General features: G+C 33.9%; 1 protein-coding gene and 1 long non-coding RNA gene across 4 annotated transcripts in view; one reads left to right on the forward strand and one right to left on the reverse strand.

Moving 5' to 3' along the window:
• Positions 1 to 1,733: 1,733 nt before the first annotated feature.
• On the reverse strand, positions 1,734 to 2,550 carry LOC111422208 (uncharacterized). Its single transcript, XR_002707305.2, has 2 exons — positions 2,188 to 2,550; positions 1,734 to 2,105 (listed from the first exon to the last, which is right to left on the reverse strand). It is a non-coding gene; the product is annotated as an uncharacterized lncRNA (long non-coding RNA).
• LOC111422505 (phospholipid-transporting ATPase ABCA3-like) overlaps positions 2,089 to 21,230 on the forward strand; it is a 28,942-nt gene continuing 9,800 nt past the window's right edge. Inside the window, exons 1-4 of one of the 3 annotated variants that reach the window (XM_023055707.2) lie at positions 2,089 to 2,249; positions 19,151 to 19,444; positions 19,518 to 19,870; positions 19,923 to 20,426. In XM_023055707.2, coding sequence (XP_022911475.2) covers positions 19,197 to 19,444; positions 19,518 to 19,870; positions 19,923 to 20,426 — 1,105 coding nt within the window. In that variant the 5' untranslated portion in view covers positions 2,089 to 2,249; positions 19,151 to 19,196. Of the gene's footprint in view, positions 2,250 to 19,089; positions 19,445 to 19,510; positions 19,871 to 19,922; positions 20,427 to 21,230 lie in introns of those variants that run through there. The other 2 variants (XM_071197270.1, XM_023055716.2) reach the window with 2 other exon arrangements.

Below are 21,230 nucleotides of genomic sequence, written 5' to 3' on the forward strand. Positions count from 1 at the left end.
GGACTCTATAATTATGAAGCGAGACACAAAGCATACACAGACTGTAAAAGACAGGCTATTAGCCAAAAAAATCTGTGAGGAAGGCAAAATACGGTTGAATATGACGTTTGCTGAAAGAGCTATCACAACTAGACCTTGTTCGCTTGAGTCGACGATTGGCCCGTTTCATTTTTAGACCATTAAAAATCTTAGCCGTATCAAATTTCTATAGAATTGTAAGTTGTCACCAGGCAAATTGCTATCTTACCTTACCATCCAAGAAGAGGCAGGTCACTATTTTAAAAAGTGGAGTGGGGATTTATTTATAATTGAATTTTAGAAAATAACTTTAATTGAGAGAGTCTGATAAAAAGAAATACGAAGTTTATGCTGATAGCAGTTATATGATCAACAATATATGTAGATATTTGAGAGGATGCTGGCAGTAGGTGAATGCTTCTCATGCATTCAAAAATCAAGAAATTTAATTTAGATACAATCTCAATCGGAAAAACCAATAAAGTTTGTTAAATTTAATTTGTGATGGTCATCAATCAAACATTGGCATATAAATAGCTAACGATGTGTTAGCTCGATGAGTATCCGTTTTGAAATCTATATTAGCGTTAAAAGTATATTTGTGATAAAATGATCTATATTTCTTATTTCTGCACTCTAACGGCAATGTATCGCATTGTAGTTCTGTGTTTTCAGCACATTGTGATATAGCATATCCTTCATCTCCTCTGAAATTGTGTTGTGTACGGTCTGATACTTCGATATATGCTTCGTCAATTCTTTTGTCATACATTCTGAATGTGAAGAGGAAAGGATGATACTATTAGATTTTCGTCGTTCTATGGCAACAGGTCTGATAAATGAATATACAAATTTACTGCGTCCACGAAAATGTCTTAGCGCAAGTTCACCAGCCCAGTTACCCAAAAGACGAAAGCTATTCTTTTACTGACGACATAAGACTTGGGAACCACGGTTCGCACTAGATTACTTTTGGAAAAGAAAGAGGAAGGTGTGAAAATTGTTCTGCCAAAGCAATTCAGACCAGACCCCACTCAAAATGTACTGCGTGCAATGTTTATTTATGTTATAATGAAAGAAAGAGCTGTTTTTCTGAATATCATAATATAATTTTGGTGAAGCACCTTTACTGACTGTATTTTGATAACGTTTTAATTCTGTCACAAAGTTTTAACATTTTTGACTTCTTAGGACACAAAGTGTTAACGTGACAACACATTTAAACAAATCTTTAATTTAAGTAATGCAGAGCAAAACGGGTTAAAAACAAAAATATTTAAATATTTGTATCCATTCGCAATCATTTTCAAGGATTTAAAAATTTCTTTAATTATGATCAACCTTGGACTACTTTTTAATAAATTCTAGTTTCTTTTCGAGATTTAAACCAATTTAAAAGTGATCAAGTCAATTAGGTAGCACTGTCTAATAGCACGTTCCGGTCCATTCGAGCTACTAGTTATAATGTTGCAACTTGCAATTTATGGAATGGAATTTTTACTAAGGAGAGACCACCGCGGTTATGTATTATGCAAATTTAATCGCGGTCTCTGTTTGAGAATTTTTAAATTAAACCCAATTTTGAACCTATTTGCCTGCAGGTGATACCCAAAAATACTACCGGGCTGTGATTGCATCTACCTGCAGTATTTCTAAGAATATTGAGATATATTTAGTATTTGAAAAGATGGGGTTAAAAAAGAAAAGATCTAAAATAAATAAAAAGAAACTGTTTGCAGTTTTTCGTCGTTTAATAAATATATATGATTATCGTCCGTTGTGAACCTCTACCTTGCAAAAGAAAATTACCTGTAAACCAGAAGCTATAAATCACACGACCTAAATGTACAAATCTGAATAACTATTGCGTAACGTTGAATAACAGTTCGAGGGCGAGTACAATAGCCTAAAGTACCACAAAAATGGAACATTCTACGCACAACGTGGCAATTCCCCTCCGTTAAACATCGTTATCGTTTCTCTCGTCCAACATATGGTTTTCGTAAAGTAATTTTCGGATAAATTACCGGGCGTGCCCAAATTCGGTTTTGGCAACTCTTGCGAAAATCAATCCACGTAATATTAACCTAAAAGAAAAAAGAATATATTCATTATCGCTGTAACACAGATAAGCAACAAGTATGAAAAAAAAACGGAATTTTGTTGCACCATCTTTCGAGTGTTGAAAGATTGTTGAGGTGAGAAGTGGAGCCGCCGCCGCGCCTTTTTCGGTGAGTGTTTGTCCAAGGGAGTTAAAGTGGTGGGTGTGATGTTTGGCTTTGTTGTTAAAAATCCCCCACGGTATCCTTATCCAACAACGATAGGATATGGCCGACCGTGTTTGTTTTTATTTTCACGCGCCGGTCACAAAAGTCTATTGTGTTCGAAAAGTTCCGCTTCAAGTGCCAACTGTTGAGGGTTCTCAGAATCGCTCGCTAATGAACTTCGAGCAGTACAAATTCTCGATATGGTGAAACTGATAAAGTCGATGTAGAGGAAATAAATATTTTGATTTGTGATACGAGTCCGCTTGGCAAAATAAAGATAGCTACAATAATACGATATTGATGATTACATTAAATGTTTTCTCTACTGGTGTAAATACAGATAACCACGCACTCAGTGACAAATAGTTTCGTTTCTGATGGCTAAGTTATTATTCAATCACTTTTCCAACCCGTACCTACATTTTAATCCAAACACAAGCCGAGATTTATCGATAATAACCAATCTACAAACCAAACTTAATCTGACATCAAAATCTCTTATCTTCCAATTCACCCTCGGCTTCTCCATTTAAAACGTGTCCTATCAGATCAAAAACGAGTTCGACTCATTCTTAGGATCGTTATCGCCTACACATTGCCGTTGAGATTTGCGTGCTATTCTCGGACTTAAGATTCATTTTTACGGTCCAGGTGCCAAATTGCCTGATAATTACAATCGTAAAAGAGGAGTTCGTCGACGGCCTGGGGCTTAAGTTCTTTGATGCGGGTTTGCCGATAAGGGCGTAAATAAGAAGCCCCGATGAACGCGGAACGATCCTTTGTGCGCGTTTGACGATTTGATTTACATAACAACGCGCGCACCCTACGAACCCATTTCACGATTATGTAGTTATGCCGGAATGTTTCCGATTTTCAAGCTTGGTTTGACCTCCTCCTCCTTCCTACAAAATTAGGGTCGAATTATGCAGGAGGAGTTTTTGGGAAGTTATAAATGAGCCGGTGGCAACCGGGTGTGAGCTATAGGAGCTGAATACATAATTTATTGTGACTGTGTTTGAAGATATGTTGATGTTTATTGCCGTTTATTAGAAGACATAAAAATATCTGTAATAGCAAAGCTTTTATTCATTTTTTTTGTTTATCACTTCATCTACCACATCATTAAAATATAAAGGACAATGTTACTGTTACAACACGGGAACACTAAATGGCGAAATCTACTGTATGCAAATTCAAAAGAGACCAACCAACCGGGCGGTGATCGTTTTTTTTATTACATCGAGTAGATTTACTCGTTTTGTATTCGAAAGAACAATGGCCCTGTACGCGTGTACGACCGTAAATGTCGCCGTCTGAATAATAATATTAATAACCAACAACGACCACGAAAGAGAAACGGAAACCGGTCGAAGAAAGGAGCGAACCGCCCGAGCAAAAGAAAACGATTTGTTGTCGCCACTTTGTCCGTCGCGGCGAACCGCTTCGCACAACGATTGCGAAAGTTTATGATTTAATGATGCGAACGAAAGTTGCCCCCGCATTCGATTTATCGTTAACCTTTTGTGGCACTATCTTTTCCACTCGATTTTCGTAACGATATACATCGTCAGTGTCAATAACAATAATAAAACGAAATAGAGTTAAAGTAGAAATCTCTTTAAATAAATCATTTTAAGACATCCACTTTATAATTCCTCATCCATCTTTGTCTTTTAACATATTCTTAATAAATCAAGATTGTATTTAAAGTGTTCTTTACAAAGTGATCCAATAATTCAACGGTGTTGATGAAGCAACCGTTATTAAATTTGCTATCTGTAACATGTCACAATGAAAGTGCAAATTATTGCTTGTGTGCAAAGAAAAAAGATTTTTAACGGATTCGAGAACACAAATTGGATGCAAATTTTTTTAGATAAGCTTTAAATTTAATGTGTGTAGTTATACTTTCATAAACCATCAGTTGCATAAATGGATGCAATATTCCAATTTCATACTTGAAGGAAAATTAAAATGTTATCAAATACATTTGCAGATAAGTATGCTGAAACTCTGCAAAATAATCTAATTCATAGAGATTACAAATTTTCAAAGTTTTCGAAAAAATGCAGGCAGATACACTTCCATTAAAGACTTGTTAAGATTGATAAAAAGATGCAAAAAACTTGATATGTATCATCTATTTCTGTATTGGACGTTTTTGAAATTTATAAACAAATAAATATTCGACAAAGTGCAAATTCTACTTACAATAAGTATCCGTAGACCTGTGACCCCCATCTGTGTTCATTCATATTTACATATAAGAATGTTGTTATGAATAGCTAAAGGGATTAGAATCACTCATAGTTAGAAGATAACTGCTTGATAGCTTGGGTTTTGCGGTAAACGATTTGACATCAACAATTACTTCATGAGCTGAATAAAATGCTAGCAGCTCTAAATGTCTCTTAGAATCCTACCTTACTGGACGAGTAATCAGTGCAGGTTTTCTACAGGGTAGCATTTTGAGATCATCCTTGTACCTGCTTTACTTCTTCTATTTAAGTTTTACCTTTCGGGGCGTCGTCAGTATGTTTATTTCAACAACCAGAGTTCTGATAAAATTACAGTTGATTGCGGAGTTCCATATCGATCTGTACATGGTCCGTTGATGTTTTTAAAATTTTTTAATTAGCAGCGACAATCTAGGCATAGATTGCCTAGCTGCTAGACAATCTTGGCATAGATTGCCTAGCTGCTTACCACATAGCTCAGATGCTATACTTTATGCGAATGACACAGTAACTATAAATACGCGAAGCCTCCTATCTTGCTTTGAATCTAATAATCTTGCGGTGAACGCGACGTCTGAGTCATGGACGTTTACTCCACGGGGAATTCCACCAATTCTCACTCAGCCAGTTAAATATCTGAGAGTGATACTTGATTCCAAGCTAATGAAGGAGGTTCATGTGCTGAGCCTCAAAAAGTTGAATAAGTGTATTTTATAATTACAAATCTGATAAATATAGTACTATTTGACACTTTGATTGTTACTTATTACGGATACTTCTACCAAAAGATATTCTCCGCCATTCTATGTTGGGGTCGCTCTGTTTACTCTGTTCAGGCTTTTCGAATGTAAAAGCAGATACTTGAAAGTCATGTTTGGTTTACGCTTTGCCGAATGTTGCAGAGCCAAATTCTCTGAACTAATAACGATATTGAAATAAATTTTACACGTACTGTGAGAACTCAGGATGACGTGAATTATTAGCCCGCCAAGCTGTCCAATTTGCTACCCGAATGTGTCCGTGCTTGATGTCAAGCAGTTTAAAACAAAAATATGGCTCTACCATGAATTTAATGAACAATTTGTTGATAGTTTGAAATCTTGCGTTTTTTGTTGTAACATTTTACAACTTTTATTTTTTGCTTACTTTAGTCAATTGTTTTTATGATGCTTACCTTTTTTTTAGTCCAGATTTCCGTATAAATTTTGTACACTTTTTTGCTGTACTTTTACTTTATGCTATATGTACCATGTGACGAGTGTAAGATAAGTTTTTCTTAACCCTCCGCATACGAGGTGAGTGAATCTCACATGCCATACTAAGTAGGTGGGAAACAAGTTGTTTCTGAAGAAAGAGACGCACGGTTTGACCCTGACATGTTTTAGTTCTAGTTTTAGTTTAATCAACACCGGCCGTGAAAGGTTTCGTACTTATAGAAATCTATTAATCTATATACAGGTTGATTTATAACCTACTGAACAGACTAAAAGGGTAGGTACTAGAGGTAAAACTGAAGAGATTTTCTTAATAATGTTTTGTTAAAAACTTAATAGTTACATAGACATCGCATGTTAATTTGTTAAATAATTCAGTGTCCATTTTTGAGAACCGCTGATATTCAGTAAAGAACAATTAAAATACTTGTCAATGCCATTCTCATTTTTGAAGGAGCTGTAAAACTAGACAATTTATTATTTCAGTAGTTTTGTTATTTTAGATACGTAATTTGTTAAAAGAAATAATAGATGTTAATTTATGAAACGTCTAATAATAATGTTTTAAATGCAAAATCTCTGAAACAATTATTTAGCTACTGTAAAATTGCAGCCGCAAAGAATAATCAGCGGGAGTCAGTCCTTGCACCTTTTGCAAATGGTACGGGTATCCATGTAGGGGTAGCAGTGTACGCCAAACAAAGTTCTGGGAAACTTCGAGTTGGTGAGAAGTTTGACGAGTACTAGTACTTGCATCTGCATCAACAATTTCTAGAACTTCTTCTTAGGTTGTCTCTCTTTCTCGCTGTACTAAAAAGTGTTTTCAGAAGGCATCTGTCGATTTGGAAATCGTTTCAAATACAGATTTCTTGAATGTGCAGCGTTTTCGCCAGCATTGTACTTTTTGATTTGTAATAGTTCTAATTTTGACGGTAAATGACATTGTTTATTAACTGTTAAATGACATATCCGCTACTAAGTAACCAAGTCAACTGGATTGGCAGCAATAACTACATGGTATCAGCGGTTGTCAACAAAAAAACACCAGCTTTTGAGCGTTTTAACAAATTTTTAAATAGCCGTAACTGCTATATTACAAAGATTTTATTATTTTTGTTAATTATGCATTGTTTAAGTAACACAGAAATATTCGCAGTTTGAATTTAAACGTAATGTAATACCGTATATTGTAAGAAATGTTCGGCCATTAATTCAACTTTAACGTTCTATATTTTTGTGATTATTAAGTTGTGGTCAAAACATTATTAAGAAAATATTTTTAATTTAGCCCCTAGTACCTACCCTTTTAGTCTGCTCCGTATGTTATAAATCATCCTGTATGTGACTTGCGCAAACAAGACGTCGTAATTAACATTTACTGATTACACCGCAATAGTAGCTACTGGATTAACAGTACAAAAAGCAACATTAAGTTACAGAAAGCTAGACATAGTCCAACCGTGGATATAAAAAAATTGGAAAATCAGGGTAAATGAGCTGAAGATTTCACACGCAAAATTCACATGTTGTAAAATGGACGTAACGCTTTCAGTGCACATAAATGGTGTTATAGTTTCGTATGCTAACACCGCAGAATATCTAGGTATGACTTTGGACTACAAGGTTCAAATGGAAGGAACATCTAAAGAAAAACACGTAGAATCAGGCTTCAAAGTACGACAACTGTATTGGCTCCTAAGCTCCAAGATGTCTACTCAAAATAAATTAATTGTATGCAACTAGATTCTTAAACAGATCTGGGTATATGGTATTCAACTGTTGGGATGTGTAAGCGAAAGCAACGTCAAAACTATCCAGACGTGGCAAAATAAGGTGCCGCGGATAATCGTAGCTGCTCCGTGGTACGTGCGATATCGAATCTACTCTACTTTCTTTCGTCAAAAAGTAAATGAACCGGATCGCCGGAAAGTACGTAGACAGCAGAAAGCAGTGCGTGCAGTGATTCTTCATATTAGAAGGTGAAACCGTGGCTGTCAGTGAACAAACCACTGTAATTGTGAACTAGCATAAGAACTATGAGATGTAAATTGATAGTTGGTCTTATTTATGACTAGTTTCAATGATGCATATTGGTGCTTAAAATAAGAAAATACTTTTGGGAACAGTATTAATTGCTTCAATTTCTGTGTAATGACACGAAGTCGCAGTTTTACTCTAAGTTTAGCCGAGATCGTTTGCGAACCCAAGTAGTCTGCTTTGATAGACCTGGTGAAGGAGATATTAACTGAAAAAACTAGTGTTTACTGATTTTCCCACAATCGCATCTCCATATTTATTGGAACAAAATGTTTAATTAACTCAACGTACAATAGCAAGCTTAAAACAATGTACTGACATTACAATACAGAGTATATTTTCGGGTAATGTTACTCTTTCTATAAAAAATATTTCTCTCAATATTGAACCATGTGGCTTAGGTTGTAACTTATCGTTGTATTCCTTGATAGTGTACCGTTGAAAAAGTTCGTTATGGGGGAAAAATTGATATCACGACATAGGCAATTAATTCTGTAGCACATTGTTTTCCAACATAGAAAGCGCCGCAAAAGCGAAACGCTGTTCCCGACTGTGTCTATACCTTATAGAGATATCGATTGTCCCGATTAAGTATAAAGCTGTGCCAATTAAAATATAAAAATTGGGATTAATTTTCTGCTTTCGACCCGCTTTTTATTTATCGAAATCAACGAGAACTCGTTTAATCCGTGTCTCAATAACTTAAAACCAGTTATTGATTGTCAATTTATCGGATTATAAACCACATCTTCGCATAAACGAAAACCTGTGTTGAAAAAAAAAGAGTAGAGTTTCTAGTAAATGCATAAAAAAAATGCGAGGGATTTTCAATTCTTTAAAGTGTGCCTACGCAAGTAAGGGCTCTCTCTCTCTCAGGCAAGCTGCAAGTTTTAATGATGTAACCTGTTGTCAAATGTTAAATTTCTGTTGCTGTTATACTAAGGTTGAGCAAATTTTAATACCGATAGTTTGCATATTCCATATTTTCTTTCATTATTTAGAAGTTCTTTGCCAACTGAATCCTTTCCTATATTTATATTGCCATTATAAAAGTAACCATATCTGACGTCACGTGCAATACATTCTTGTTATTCCATACTTCATAAATCCACTAGGCATATACATAGCATTTCATCTATGTGTATGCTCATATTGAAAAGTATTTTTGGCAGTTTTTTATATTAGTATCAAATATTACAAATATTGTGGCGGCTGGATTTTCTGACCATCTAAACAGCAACTATACAAAAATTTAGTAATCTCATAATACGCCTGAGAAATAAATTCAAATATATACAATATTTTATATTCTTAATTAATTGTTTAATTAATAATGCCGAATCTATAATGTGCACGCATTTAATGCAGTCTGTGACACTTGTGTTTATTAATTAAGGGGTAATATAGTTACAATAAGTTACAAATGGTTGATTGAAAGATTTTTTGTGTTAGGTCCATGTGAAGGGGGATCTATTCTATAAAGGGAGATGGCATCATTGTAAAAGCATATTACAATTTTTACAAAAAATAAAATATCTATATTAAAATATACAATAAGGGCAATTACTTTGTTATTGTTTGCAAATAACAGTTATTATTCCAAATAATTCTCTCTACATCTACATCCCATTGCGTGATACCGTTATTTCTGACAGAGCTTTACCGTACTCCGCATTATTCATTTTTTCTTCCGGCATTGTTCTCTTTGTTGTTGTGTCAAATAATGCTTTTGACCCAGAATACATTTTTTTGGATCGACTAGGTATAAAGATTTGCGAGCAAATCTTGCGATATGTTTATAAAATAACAATAAATTAATTTCATTTCTAGTAACTCATACAAAGATTATTTCATATTTGCTTTTAGACAAGAGATACGAAATTATGAATTGTGAATTCGGTTTCACAAATTTACTTCAATTCAATTTAAAATCATCAACGTAAAGATTACATACGGAACTATTAATAGTAGAAAGCACTGTGTGCAACCGTATATAACATGAGGAACATAAAATGCAGTTCGATGGTTGTTTCTCGTGAACTCTCTCAACACAAGGGGAAATTTAAACAAATGTACCAGATGAATCCACCTAACATCTACTTTCTGGAACAAATTGCTTCACCTACTTTTCAATCCCAGAACACTAAATTTCAATTCGGAATTTCATCAGCCAGTTTAAGAACTGGCATCAACAGTTTAAGAGTTTAAGAAAAACCTTGTTTGAAAAAACGGAGTAGTTAGAATGAAAGATAGAGATTAAAAATGCAGAACGGAAAAAACTTTATTCAAAACTAAATAATTTATAAAAGATACATACCAGAAATTGAATGTATAAAGGAATATCAGTTTGTAAATTTTTATAAGAACTGATATTGTGTGTTGGCTGAGGTTGTGTCGGGTGTCGTTGGTGTGAAACTGGAAATAGGATACTGTGTCTTGATATCAAATCTGTGTAGTGGATGAAGTAGCAGAATCCTATGCTGAAAATAATGTGTTAGTCTCTTTTTCTGTATCATTGAGTTGCTTGTTGATAAAGTGCATCAGTTTGAGTTCTATGCTTATTCTCAAGCTTTTGTATATCAAGTAACAGAGATTCGAGAAACAACCAGAATCTAGCTAGAGATTTTCATTGGTTTTCTTGGCATTTTATTCCTCAATTCTTCCTGTTCCTCTTGTTGCTAATGAAGAATTGCGAAGTTTCCTTTGAAGCTGGAGTGGTACAAAGATTACCGATTCCGTGTCGACTATACATGTATTTATCATCATGATGGAGAAGAGATATTTGTGAGATCATCTGCGAATCGTTTTCGTCTTCCGTTTCTTGCATAATATTTTCAGAAGTTGTAGGCCTTTTTATGTATGGACATAGAAAAGAAAGATGCTCTGCCAAGTAGTATAGTTTTATTGATTTTCCTGATTCTGATTTACATTAGCATCACAACGCTTTTTCGAGGGAATTGTTTTAATACTTCGCCTGTGATGAGATCATATACAGGAGACATCTTAGGATTCAAGTTGGTGTGAATTACACCAACACACTGAGAAGAGCAGACGCATTTACCATCTTGTAGCTATCTTAAACCGTTCGACTTAGTGTCACCTTGTTGATATATGAGTTGTTCCAATACTTCGCCTGTGATGAGATCATATACAGGAGACAAGTTGGTGTGAATTACACTTGTTACTTCTCGTAGTGGTACTAAGTCGATGCTCTCATCATTTGTGTTAATGCTTGCTGAAAGATCCGTGCTTACTCCACTATGTGGTCTGAAGATATCTGCTAGATGGTTAGTAAATGCATCTGCTTTTTTCATAGTGAGATCATACTTTTTTAACATAAAAGGAACTTAAAATATCTATTTTTAGTATTTAGGGTTTTTTGTAAACATCATGTTTCAGATTGCTACCTTTAATTAAGTTTCAGATATTTACTGAAATCGTAGCTTTTCAGAAAACAGGAAAAAACGGTGGTTACAATAAAAAGTTATTTTTTTATTACTGGTAGATTTTTCAATGACCTTTATGCGTCTGTTATCTAACATCATCATAGCTTTTAAAAAGTTCTCCCTATAGATAATTATTGATCTTGCTACAGTTTCATTAGCGCTACAGATTAGAGTAGAAAGCCTCACAAAAAACCTTGTATGGAGTACATGTCCAAGTTGCATTATTGAAGGAACTCATAGACATTCTGAGATGTACCTTACAAATATTTTTCTAGGAATTATGGCTTATATAAATTGGTGAACGTTGAATCATCGCTTTCTTCTTGGTAGGTCTTGGCATCGTTGCCCAAGTATTCGATATAGTGATGCCTCAACCCTTTATAGACCTTTTCAGATATTAGATATAATAAGGTAGGCTTCATAAATATGGTGGTTACTGAGAGGTTTTGTAAGGTTCAGAATACCACAAACTATCTTACCAGTAGTCTTTATCTATAAAAATGTTTACAATAAATTAATCTAATATTAATTCGATTATTTGCGATATTCCATCAAGTTTTCTTTTATAATAGGTGTTAAAATAGAAAATTATTGTTAAGGTTAAAATTGTTGAACCTAAACCATTTTTGTGTCCAAAACAAGGTTTTAAAAATTTTTTTCTAAAAAAGTGTACTTTATTCAATAACTTTTTTTAAAATACTGGAGTCTTTGTAAGCTATATATTCAGTTTTTTGCGTTCTTCATGTTATTTTTCTCACGGTAGGTGAAGGTGGAAACGTAACACCGTGCGTTTTGTGCGTATAAAAGTCGTGACCGTTGAATAATTAGAGGCCGTGGCATTGGCGGTAGACTTCTTCGACACCATCAATAACCAGCACTTTTGCACGAAACCACTCCTTTTCAAAAAAAAAGGAAAACCATAATTCATTCTTCTACAACGATGACGTAAATCGATTTAGACCTAAAACCATCTTAGATAATTATTACTTGTTAAAATTACGGTTAGATTTTTTCTATCAGGTGTATTTTTCAAACATCTCATAAAAATTTTAAAAACTATTTTTTAAAGACAATTTAAATGAATATATTTATTTATAAAAAAATAAGTGTAAAATGAAAATTAATACGTTCATTTAAAATAAAAATGTGGTTTTTTAATTTATACTGATTTACCTTTATGACCTTGTCTCCTTAAAAAACATTTTAATTTATACGCCCTTTGGTCTTAATTAATAAAAACCAATGAAAATCCCCTTGTTAACAATTAATCAAGTTGCAGGTGATCCATAATTATAATTTTAAACGCAAACGAAGAACGGATGGCCTAATTAGCTAATTACGGTCAATAAATCACTTCAGAGTTGTCGGCATTTGCGTGTGGAAAGGCCTTTATTACATCCAATTAATCAAAATGTATATAGAACGAAATATGGGTTATTACGGCAAATAACTTGGTAACAATGTTTTTTCTTCGTGAAATGTATGGATTCGATTACACTAAAATTTATTTTTGTCTTCACTCAATTCTAGACAGATTCATGTTCTAATTAAGTTATGCATATATTTTAATATAAAAATTAAAAAAAAAAAGAGTATGTAGAAAATTTATCACTGCATCCCGTTTTTAAATGATTTAATAATATGTCCTTGTTGGAAATATCGAGTGACTAATTGTAAGTGGAAGAATGCGGTTTCTAAATCGAGGTCAATTCGTGCCAATAATAAGTCATCGCTAACAGCAGCTGTTCCGAAGACGTTGCCGATGTCCAAGAAAAAAATCTACGTCTCCGCTAATTGGTTTTATGTGCTGAGATACGCCATATAAACTACATATGCCCATTTCGTTCCTCAATCTCGTGTCCTGTCGTTATTTCGAAATAAGCATTTCGATTTCAATTGTTGTTGTAAGTAGATTCAACTTCATTGTACTCAATTGCGTACGGCTCCTCACGAGACACATCCAACAATTGTTACTCCAGCTGGTAAGAAGTTAAATGATTACATGAAAAAGAAAAGGGGGGGGTTTAAGATGGCCAATTGATTTAAAATCTTGTAATGGTGTTCTAGAAAAGTGCTGTTAATGCACATACAAAGTCACTCAACACGTTTCCATTAGTGACTATCTCTTGATTGAGCTTCTTCCATCTGGTTTCAATTCATAAAATTGTACTAAATTACTACCACCATGTTTCCATTAAAGTTACTAATGGGAGGAAAGAAATGTTTTTTTGATTACCCAAAATACTTTCTTTCGTTTCATTTTAAAGTTATTTTTATTACCTTACAAATCTAATTTAGTATCAAATGAATATGAAAAAGATTCCATTAACTGAAAGAAAATACTTCAGCTTAAAAGGACTGCGTAAAGGAAAAACTCTAGTTTCTCGACATCCACTTCCTTAAAACGGTTTGTCTCGCTACTGTTGGAATCTAAACTCATACAGTTGGTTTCTTTTTGTATTGACGATGTGGGTTTGTTAAACCATCTGGTGCGATATTGTTGGATCGCCCGAACTGGTGGTACAAAACTGAAATTGCTTCCCGGATATGATACGGTTTGGTTTACCGGAATGGAACTGTAATAACGGTTTATTGTCTTTCTTAATTAAAATTTGAGACATTGTTTAAGTCGTTTTATGAAGGTGTAAGGTTAATATTTTTAACCTTACGGTTTTTCACCATGAGCAATCCCTCTATAAGAACAATAACGACCAATTGTAGTGTAGAGGACTTAATTAAATTACATGAATGAAAATACGGGATTAAATAATAGTATAAAAAATGTTGTGATATAAAATAATTTATTTACCGAACAATAAATAAAGATTAATTGCTCATTATAAATCAAAAAAACATAGGTTTTTATTATGTGGGAGATTGTGCAATTAGTGTACCGCTATTTTACATGTTACGGATATATCGTCCTTGCTCAAGGATATGGAGTCCGAAGATATGAATTATGTTAATACGCGTATACTACGGTAATTGATAATGATACGTTAAGTGTTTCGTGAAATAATTGCCTCTGAGACTGCGTGTGGGGCATTTATCTGATATAACTGTCTGATTTTACTTACCTATATGGACGCGCAAATTGAAACCGGTTCGAATAAAAATCCAAATATGGAAAGCGTTTTTCTTTCACGTCACTTTCCATTAGGGGCGAGGTTTCGTAGAAAGTTACTCATATGTGTTAAATAAATAATTTAATAAGAAAATTAAGCTTTCCTTATGTTAATTAAATGTTGTTAAATTAACAACATAATATATTTTAAAAAGCGGGATAATTAAATAAAATTATTTTCACCTATTAGACATATAATTAACTATTCCAGAAATATCACCGTGCTAAATCCTGGATTATATAAAAAATTTCTAATAGGTGTTTTGGTAAAGTAACATATCCGGTTACGTAATTTGATTGGTCTTACATTTACATATTTTTCTAGAATAGAAAAGTTTATGCAACATTTAATTTATTTATCTCATTTTAAAGTGCCAACTCATATGTAAAAATAAAAATAGTCGTCTAGATTTCATTTCGAATACAGTATCCGGTCTCATGTATCAAATTGACACAAAGCTAGATATAAAAACTTTTCTTCGCAATCTTCCAATTAGTATTCAATTTGACTCATAAAACGGAAGCATTACAAGCAGAAATGTTGGGCATATTACAAAACAGTGCAACAGGCCACCTAATTCGAAGGTGGTAATAAACGATTGATAAAGGGTTGATATTTTACTCCATAATTATGTGTATATAGTTACTACATAATTAATATATCGTCTTAATTTGAATCTAGCAGATTTATAAAGACCTACATACGTAAATGAATAATTTGAAGTATTTTTCGTATAGTAGTGTGAATAAAATTAAATTGTATCTGGATGCCTTTTTTCTTAACATTTGTGTACAATATTGATATTTTTGGTTACACTGCATTACAAAAACATATTTGTGACATAATTACGGTTTTGGTATTTGCAGTCGTCCCAATAAATTACCACTTTGTTTCCTTCTTCTGCATTTTGATGAGTTGTTAGAAATCTTAGAAGTTCTCAGAAATCTATTCATTTTATAGTTTAACACTTTTCCAAAATGTCTATCACTAAATAACATTCTTAAAATTTTACAAAAATTGTCGGGAAATTAGTTCTTACTTTGACACATAATATCATGTCGATTATCCGAAGTCAAAAGGACTACTAGAATTAAGAAAACCACTCTGCGCATACTATACAGAGTGAAATGAAAGACTGGAAGTACCTAACTTACTCCTAAATGGGTAGCCGAAGTGGTATAAAATTTGGAATTTGCTTATTTTGAGATACGACATGTGTTTTTCGACTTCTTGTCTTTCCAGTGTCTGTCAAACTTCTATTTTTTATTACTTGTCTCCTTCCATATTCCTTCTTCACTGTCTAGTACCTGATTTGACTTTATAGCCTCCTTCCAATCTTGCCCCTCTGTTTCCAGCCTCTCTCCTGTCAACACAGACCCTTTTTATTATCATCATCTCACTTCTGCGCCAAAACCTTTTATTGCATTTATAGTTGCTTTCCTTTTTCTAGTCTCTGTTTGGTCTATTTGTTCTATTATCCAGCCTTCCATAAACTCTCTGTATAGTATTATTCTTCTGTTATCTGTCTTTCTCTTCTCTGTCTTGTCCCTGTTTTTTTAGCGATTTATTTCCAGTCTCCTTTTCTAACTGTCTCATTTTCGCTTTCCAGTTTATCTGGAATCTAGTCTTTCTATTATTAATCTGTGTCAGTTTTTTCTATTAGTGGTCTACCTCCAGCATTCTTCTCTGTCTTTGGATTTATAGTCTTATTTCCATTTCCCTTCATTGTCCAGTCTCTTTTTTCTCTTTGCAGTATCTGTTTAGTATCTTTCGTCTACTACGAGTTTTTCTTTTCTCAGTCTAGTCTCTTTTATGCCTATACAACCACTTTACGGTGAAATCAAAATCATGAGAATGAAACCTAAAAATTTCGAACATAAATGTTTTACTGGAAAAAGGTAGCACACTTTTATTTTATTAAAATCCGCAGCACCTAGCGTAAGATTAGTAAGTTTTAACCTAAATTATCTAGATGTGTGTCTTAATAATAATGGTGGTGTCGCGGTCATGTTTTTCAACTTTAGTCACTAAATTTTGGTTTTTAGTTACTTCACTATGTTTTGCTTTTTTTCAGCCGACGCTCTAATTCACTGTTGTCAAAAAGCTGGTCCACACAGGTACCAAAATTTGCTTGTATCTGCGTAGTTCTTTTTGAATCGACAGGGTTGATCCTCGGTCCAGTAACTAGTAAATTTTACGATATTTGAGGTCCAATTGCTTAGACTTGACGTATACTTCCACCTAATCTTCGCATCCAGTGTCTATTTAGGTATTTTGGTATTTAGCTGTATCAAAAGTATCTGTACCAGATGCATTCATCTTTTCTCGTCAGATTTTAGTTCATGCGTCAATTTGGTTTATAGCAGTCTGTAACTTTTGAGCCGATTCTTCAACACTTTCACCGACTACAAAATCTCGTCCGGTTAAGTAATATTACTAGTATATAACAGGTATAAAATTGGACGAAGTACGTTCTAGTAACGTAGTAGTTACCCTGGGGTACTTCAGCTTCTATAGCACTAGGGAAGAGCACAAACTCATACCAACTGGAAAGTTAAGAAAAAACTAGTAACAGAAGAAAACGACTGAACAGAAACTGGAAAAAGAAAATGGGATAGTTTGGAAAAGAGACAGAAAGACGAAGACTGGTAACAGAAGATTAAACAGAGTCGAAATATTTGGTAATAGAATAAAGAGACTAAACAGAGACCGGAAAGAGCAACAAAACATTGAACTTAGAGGAGAGAGACTGGAAAGGGACTATAAAAGCAAGAAAAGGACTTAACACAGAAATTGGAGGTTGGAAAGGAACTAGTGATGAAAGAAAGAGCTTGGGATAAGACGAGAGAAAGACTCGAAAGATATTGGCAGTGAGTGAACAGAGACTGTAAAGACAAGAAGTCGACCAGTAATAAAAAAAATAGACTGTACGGTGCACGCAACGAGGACACTGAACGAAAAGTAACTGATGTACAATAAATAAGTTGACTGTTCAGTTGGCTTCTAGTAGTTGATATAATTACTGCTTCTTATGATTTTGCAAAAGCTCTTGGAGAGGTATTGTTCGAGTCCATGACAGAAAACTGAATTGCCTTTCAAAAAAAAAAACTCCCAACTAATTAAGGCAATCAATTTTTGGCATTAACAAGGTGCAGATAAAGGTCTACTGTAAGCATTATTTTCGCTATGCTAACAATTTTTTTATTTTTTCCTTACCGAATTCCATTAAAAGTAGATTTCCCAGTTATGTAATTGCATTGATGTTGTTTGGTTTTTGGTTGTAAATTATTTACTAACATGCGCCTGAATTAACTAAAGAAGAACAAGTAAAATAAGACGCAAGGTGTACCACAGTATTCCTAAAGATAATGCTTGAAGAATTCTTGGATATACTTTGGACTGTTAAACCTTTAAAACCTCAATATAGATCTCGTTTATGACAAATATTTTTCCAATTGGACAATTTGCAGTCAATATTAGGTTTGAATCATCTTATGTGAGCAGACTTATATTAATAAACGTACAAATTTTACAAGCTGTGCTCCAGATTTCGGAATAGTGATGAAAATCATCCAATTTTAATTAAGATGCACAATAAAAAATATATTAAGTGCCCTAGATCACAACACGCCGGAAGTTAGCAGCAATAAGTCCAGAATGAAATTTATATTTTAAAATAAATTCAAACCATGGATTACTTTTAGAACCTCTTAATAATACTTTAAGATAATTTATCTCTAATATGTTATTAATTAGTTGGTTATTAATTATTAAAATAAATCAGATTTTACTGTTATTATTTTCTCAAACTCTTTGTTCAATCATCCTGTATAAAATGGACAAGTTATCTACAAATTCATCACAACAGGATTCCATTAAATCTGCTCAGACATAAGCAGATGATGTATTAAAACGATAAATTGTTTTTGTGGCCAGTTGTCCGCTCGGAAAATAAACGGAAGGATTTTATTACCTTTTGCATCTCGGCTTCAACTAGTTTGAAATTCAAATAAGTTTATAGCCAGCATAGTTTTGTCGCGGTTTATTGCGGGCGTTTGTTAACCAGCAGCGTGTAATCATGACTCCGTCTTCTTGAGCGGTTAACAAGAAAGCGTATGTGCGAAAGATATGGTTTTGAAATACTAAATGTGCCACTTAGCAATATTATTAGCCGTTGATTTCCATATTCTCCTGTCGATTTTCATTGGATATAACTTGAATTCGAATTTATTCTCTAATTAATGATTTAAGAAAGAAATAAATGATATGTTTATCGATCATGGTGAGATGTGCGCCGACGAATTTATAACGCCTATAAAAATATCTTCTCGATTTTGAAACGCTGAAATAGGAAGAGGTATTCGGGGCAAGATTCCGTCTTGTGAGACAGAACGTGCCGCAAATTTATTCGCGGGATCTTCTTCTCGACAACCAAATAAGAAAAACCAGTCGGCAACTTTGCCAGAGTCCGTGCCTCACGCCAACGTGCGAAGGCTTCAAGTTTGGAAAAGAAATTGCCTCGCTATAAGAGGAGTTAAAGTGCCGCGCCTTAATGCATATTAGTACCAACGAGGAACAGTAGCGCTATAAAACGGGACGTAAATGTGTTTTAGCTTTTTGTTCTTATCCTCTAACACAAAGATACCGCTCCTTGAAATAGAAATATGTTTCTAAGAATTTGATTTACATATTTATTATCGTATAAATGCAGTAAAGATATTTGTCAAAAGATGGTATCTAAACGATCAGCATTTATATTGTCAACGTGTCAAGTATGAAATTGTTGACATTTCTTTAATTTTTCAGGATATTATGTCTAAGCATTCGGTTTGGTTTATCACATCTATGTAGTATGAAGCAGTATCCACATCAACGCGATACCAATTCAAATTTAAATAAATTTATTGTATTAACCTGGAAAAATTGGTTGTTACAATGGCGACATCCAATACAAACAGCAATAGAAATTTTAGCCCCAGTTATTTTTTCGGCCCTTTTAGTTTTAATAAGAAGCTTAGTCGAACCAGAAAAATGTGACACCACGATATATGATGCGTTTCCTGTACAAACTGGAGCAGGAGTGTTTAATTCAACCTACACGTATATAATTATTTTATTTAGATTTTTGTAAACTTTAGTGTTTACATAGTTATTAATTCAATTTAGCTTTTAGTTTTACAAGACTAGTGTGGTCACCGTGTGAAAATACAGCTCTTCAAGAAATTATGAATAATATCGTTAAAAAATACGATTTAAAACAAGTTTGTAAAAATAATTCTTTGGAACTTGAACAAGAACTGGAAAGAAATATGATGTATACGTTAGCTGGAATTGATTTTGGTGATGATGAAGCATTAAGTAATTCAATCAAAAAAGAATCTCGTGTTGCACTGAGATTTCCAGCAGAATTACGAGTATTTCGCGAGGGACTTATTTTTACATTAACATGGAGTACGCATTTATTATTTCCAACTTATCATATACCAGGACCTAGGGTATATGAAGAAAATACTGGTGCCAATCCAAGTAATTTCAAATCCTTAGTCATCGTGCATCATTAAAATGCTTTTTGCTTTAGGTTATTATGATGAAGGATTTTTAACATTACAATATGATATTTCAAGAGAAATTATTAAATACCATATGAAAATAAATGAAATATCCGATAATACTCTTCCGACAGTTATGATGGAAAGATTCCCATATCCAAGTTGGATCAGTGATCCATTATTGCAAGCATTACAAAATTTCGTTGGAATTATCGTGATGCTAAGTTTTGTGTATAGTTGCATAAATACGGTAAAGGTAATAACCGATGAAAAAGAAAAACAATTAAAAGAAGCTATGAAAATTATTGGTATACCAAGTTGGATGCATTGGACGGCATGGTTTTTAAAAATCCTAACTTTCCTGTCAATTTCAATAACGCTGATGGTAATACTTGCTAAAGTATCATGGAGGACCGATGCACAGTATAATGTTTTTTCACTTACAAAACCTATGGTGTTATTTCTCTTTTTGTTACTCTATGTTTTTGCGATAATTACATTTTGTTTTTTGGTTAGTGTTTTCTTCACAAAAGGTAATATCTAAGATCACATACATAGGTGTTTTAGAAGTAGTGATCTGACGTAAATACCATATGGAAAATTTCTAATTATAAATTATGTCGTATTATTTATATTTAGGGAGAGTTGAACAATTTGATGTCCGACTGAATAAGACGTCTTCCTGGGATATCTAATTGATTCGACAGGTTAGTTTTCGCTGTGTTTATTCCTCGAGTGTTAATGTAAGTGATATTATCGTGGAGATTTTTTGGCCTACGTTTCTATTCAATTTTAACTCTTAACCCTGAATACTATAATTGTTACGTATACCTCTTATCACAAAACTTTGCGAAATCGTGCTTCAAGTTACCAGTGCTCATTGAGGGGTTTCGCTTGAGTTGAGTTAGATTCTATTTTAGTGGACAAAAAAGGGTTGGGTGGGTTTGTTTTACAACTGTTGTTCCTGATAAAGTATGCCTCTGAAATATCTCCTGAGAACTTAGCTGATATCTCCCTCTCCATTCTTCCACTTTGGTGGTCTGTATGGGGGGTTGGTTCCAGACGTAAAACATGGTCACGAACGACCTACCTTGCGGCATTCGTCTTTCTTCTTCTTCTCCACCCAACCACCCCCAAGGCCCCACCACCTCTGCCTACTAACAACTGGCACTACTTCCCATCATAAGTCCTGTCGCCAATCAGTCCCAATCATCTATATCGGTATAATCCACAGTCCTATTCAACTCTCTTTTACCTTCTCTCTTTCTCTTCCTCCTGACCTCCGCTCTCGTCTCCACTCTCCTCCCATCTGGACACTCCTCATAAAAAGTTGTTAC

Source organism: Onthophagus taurus, chromosome 1, assembly GCF_036711975.1.
Source record: "Onthophagus taurus isolate NC chromosome 1, IU_Otau_3.0, whole genome shotgun sequence".
Lineage (NCBI taxonomy): Eukaryota > Metazoa > Arthropoda > Insecta > Coleoptera > Scarabaeidae > Onthophagus > Onthophagus taurus.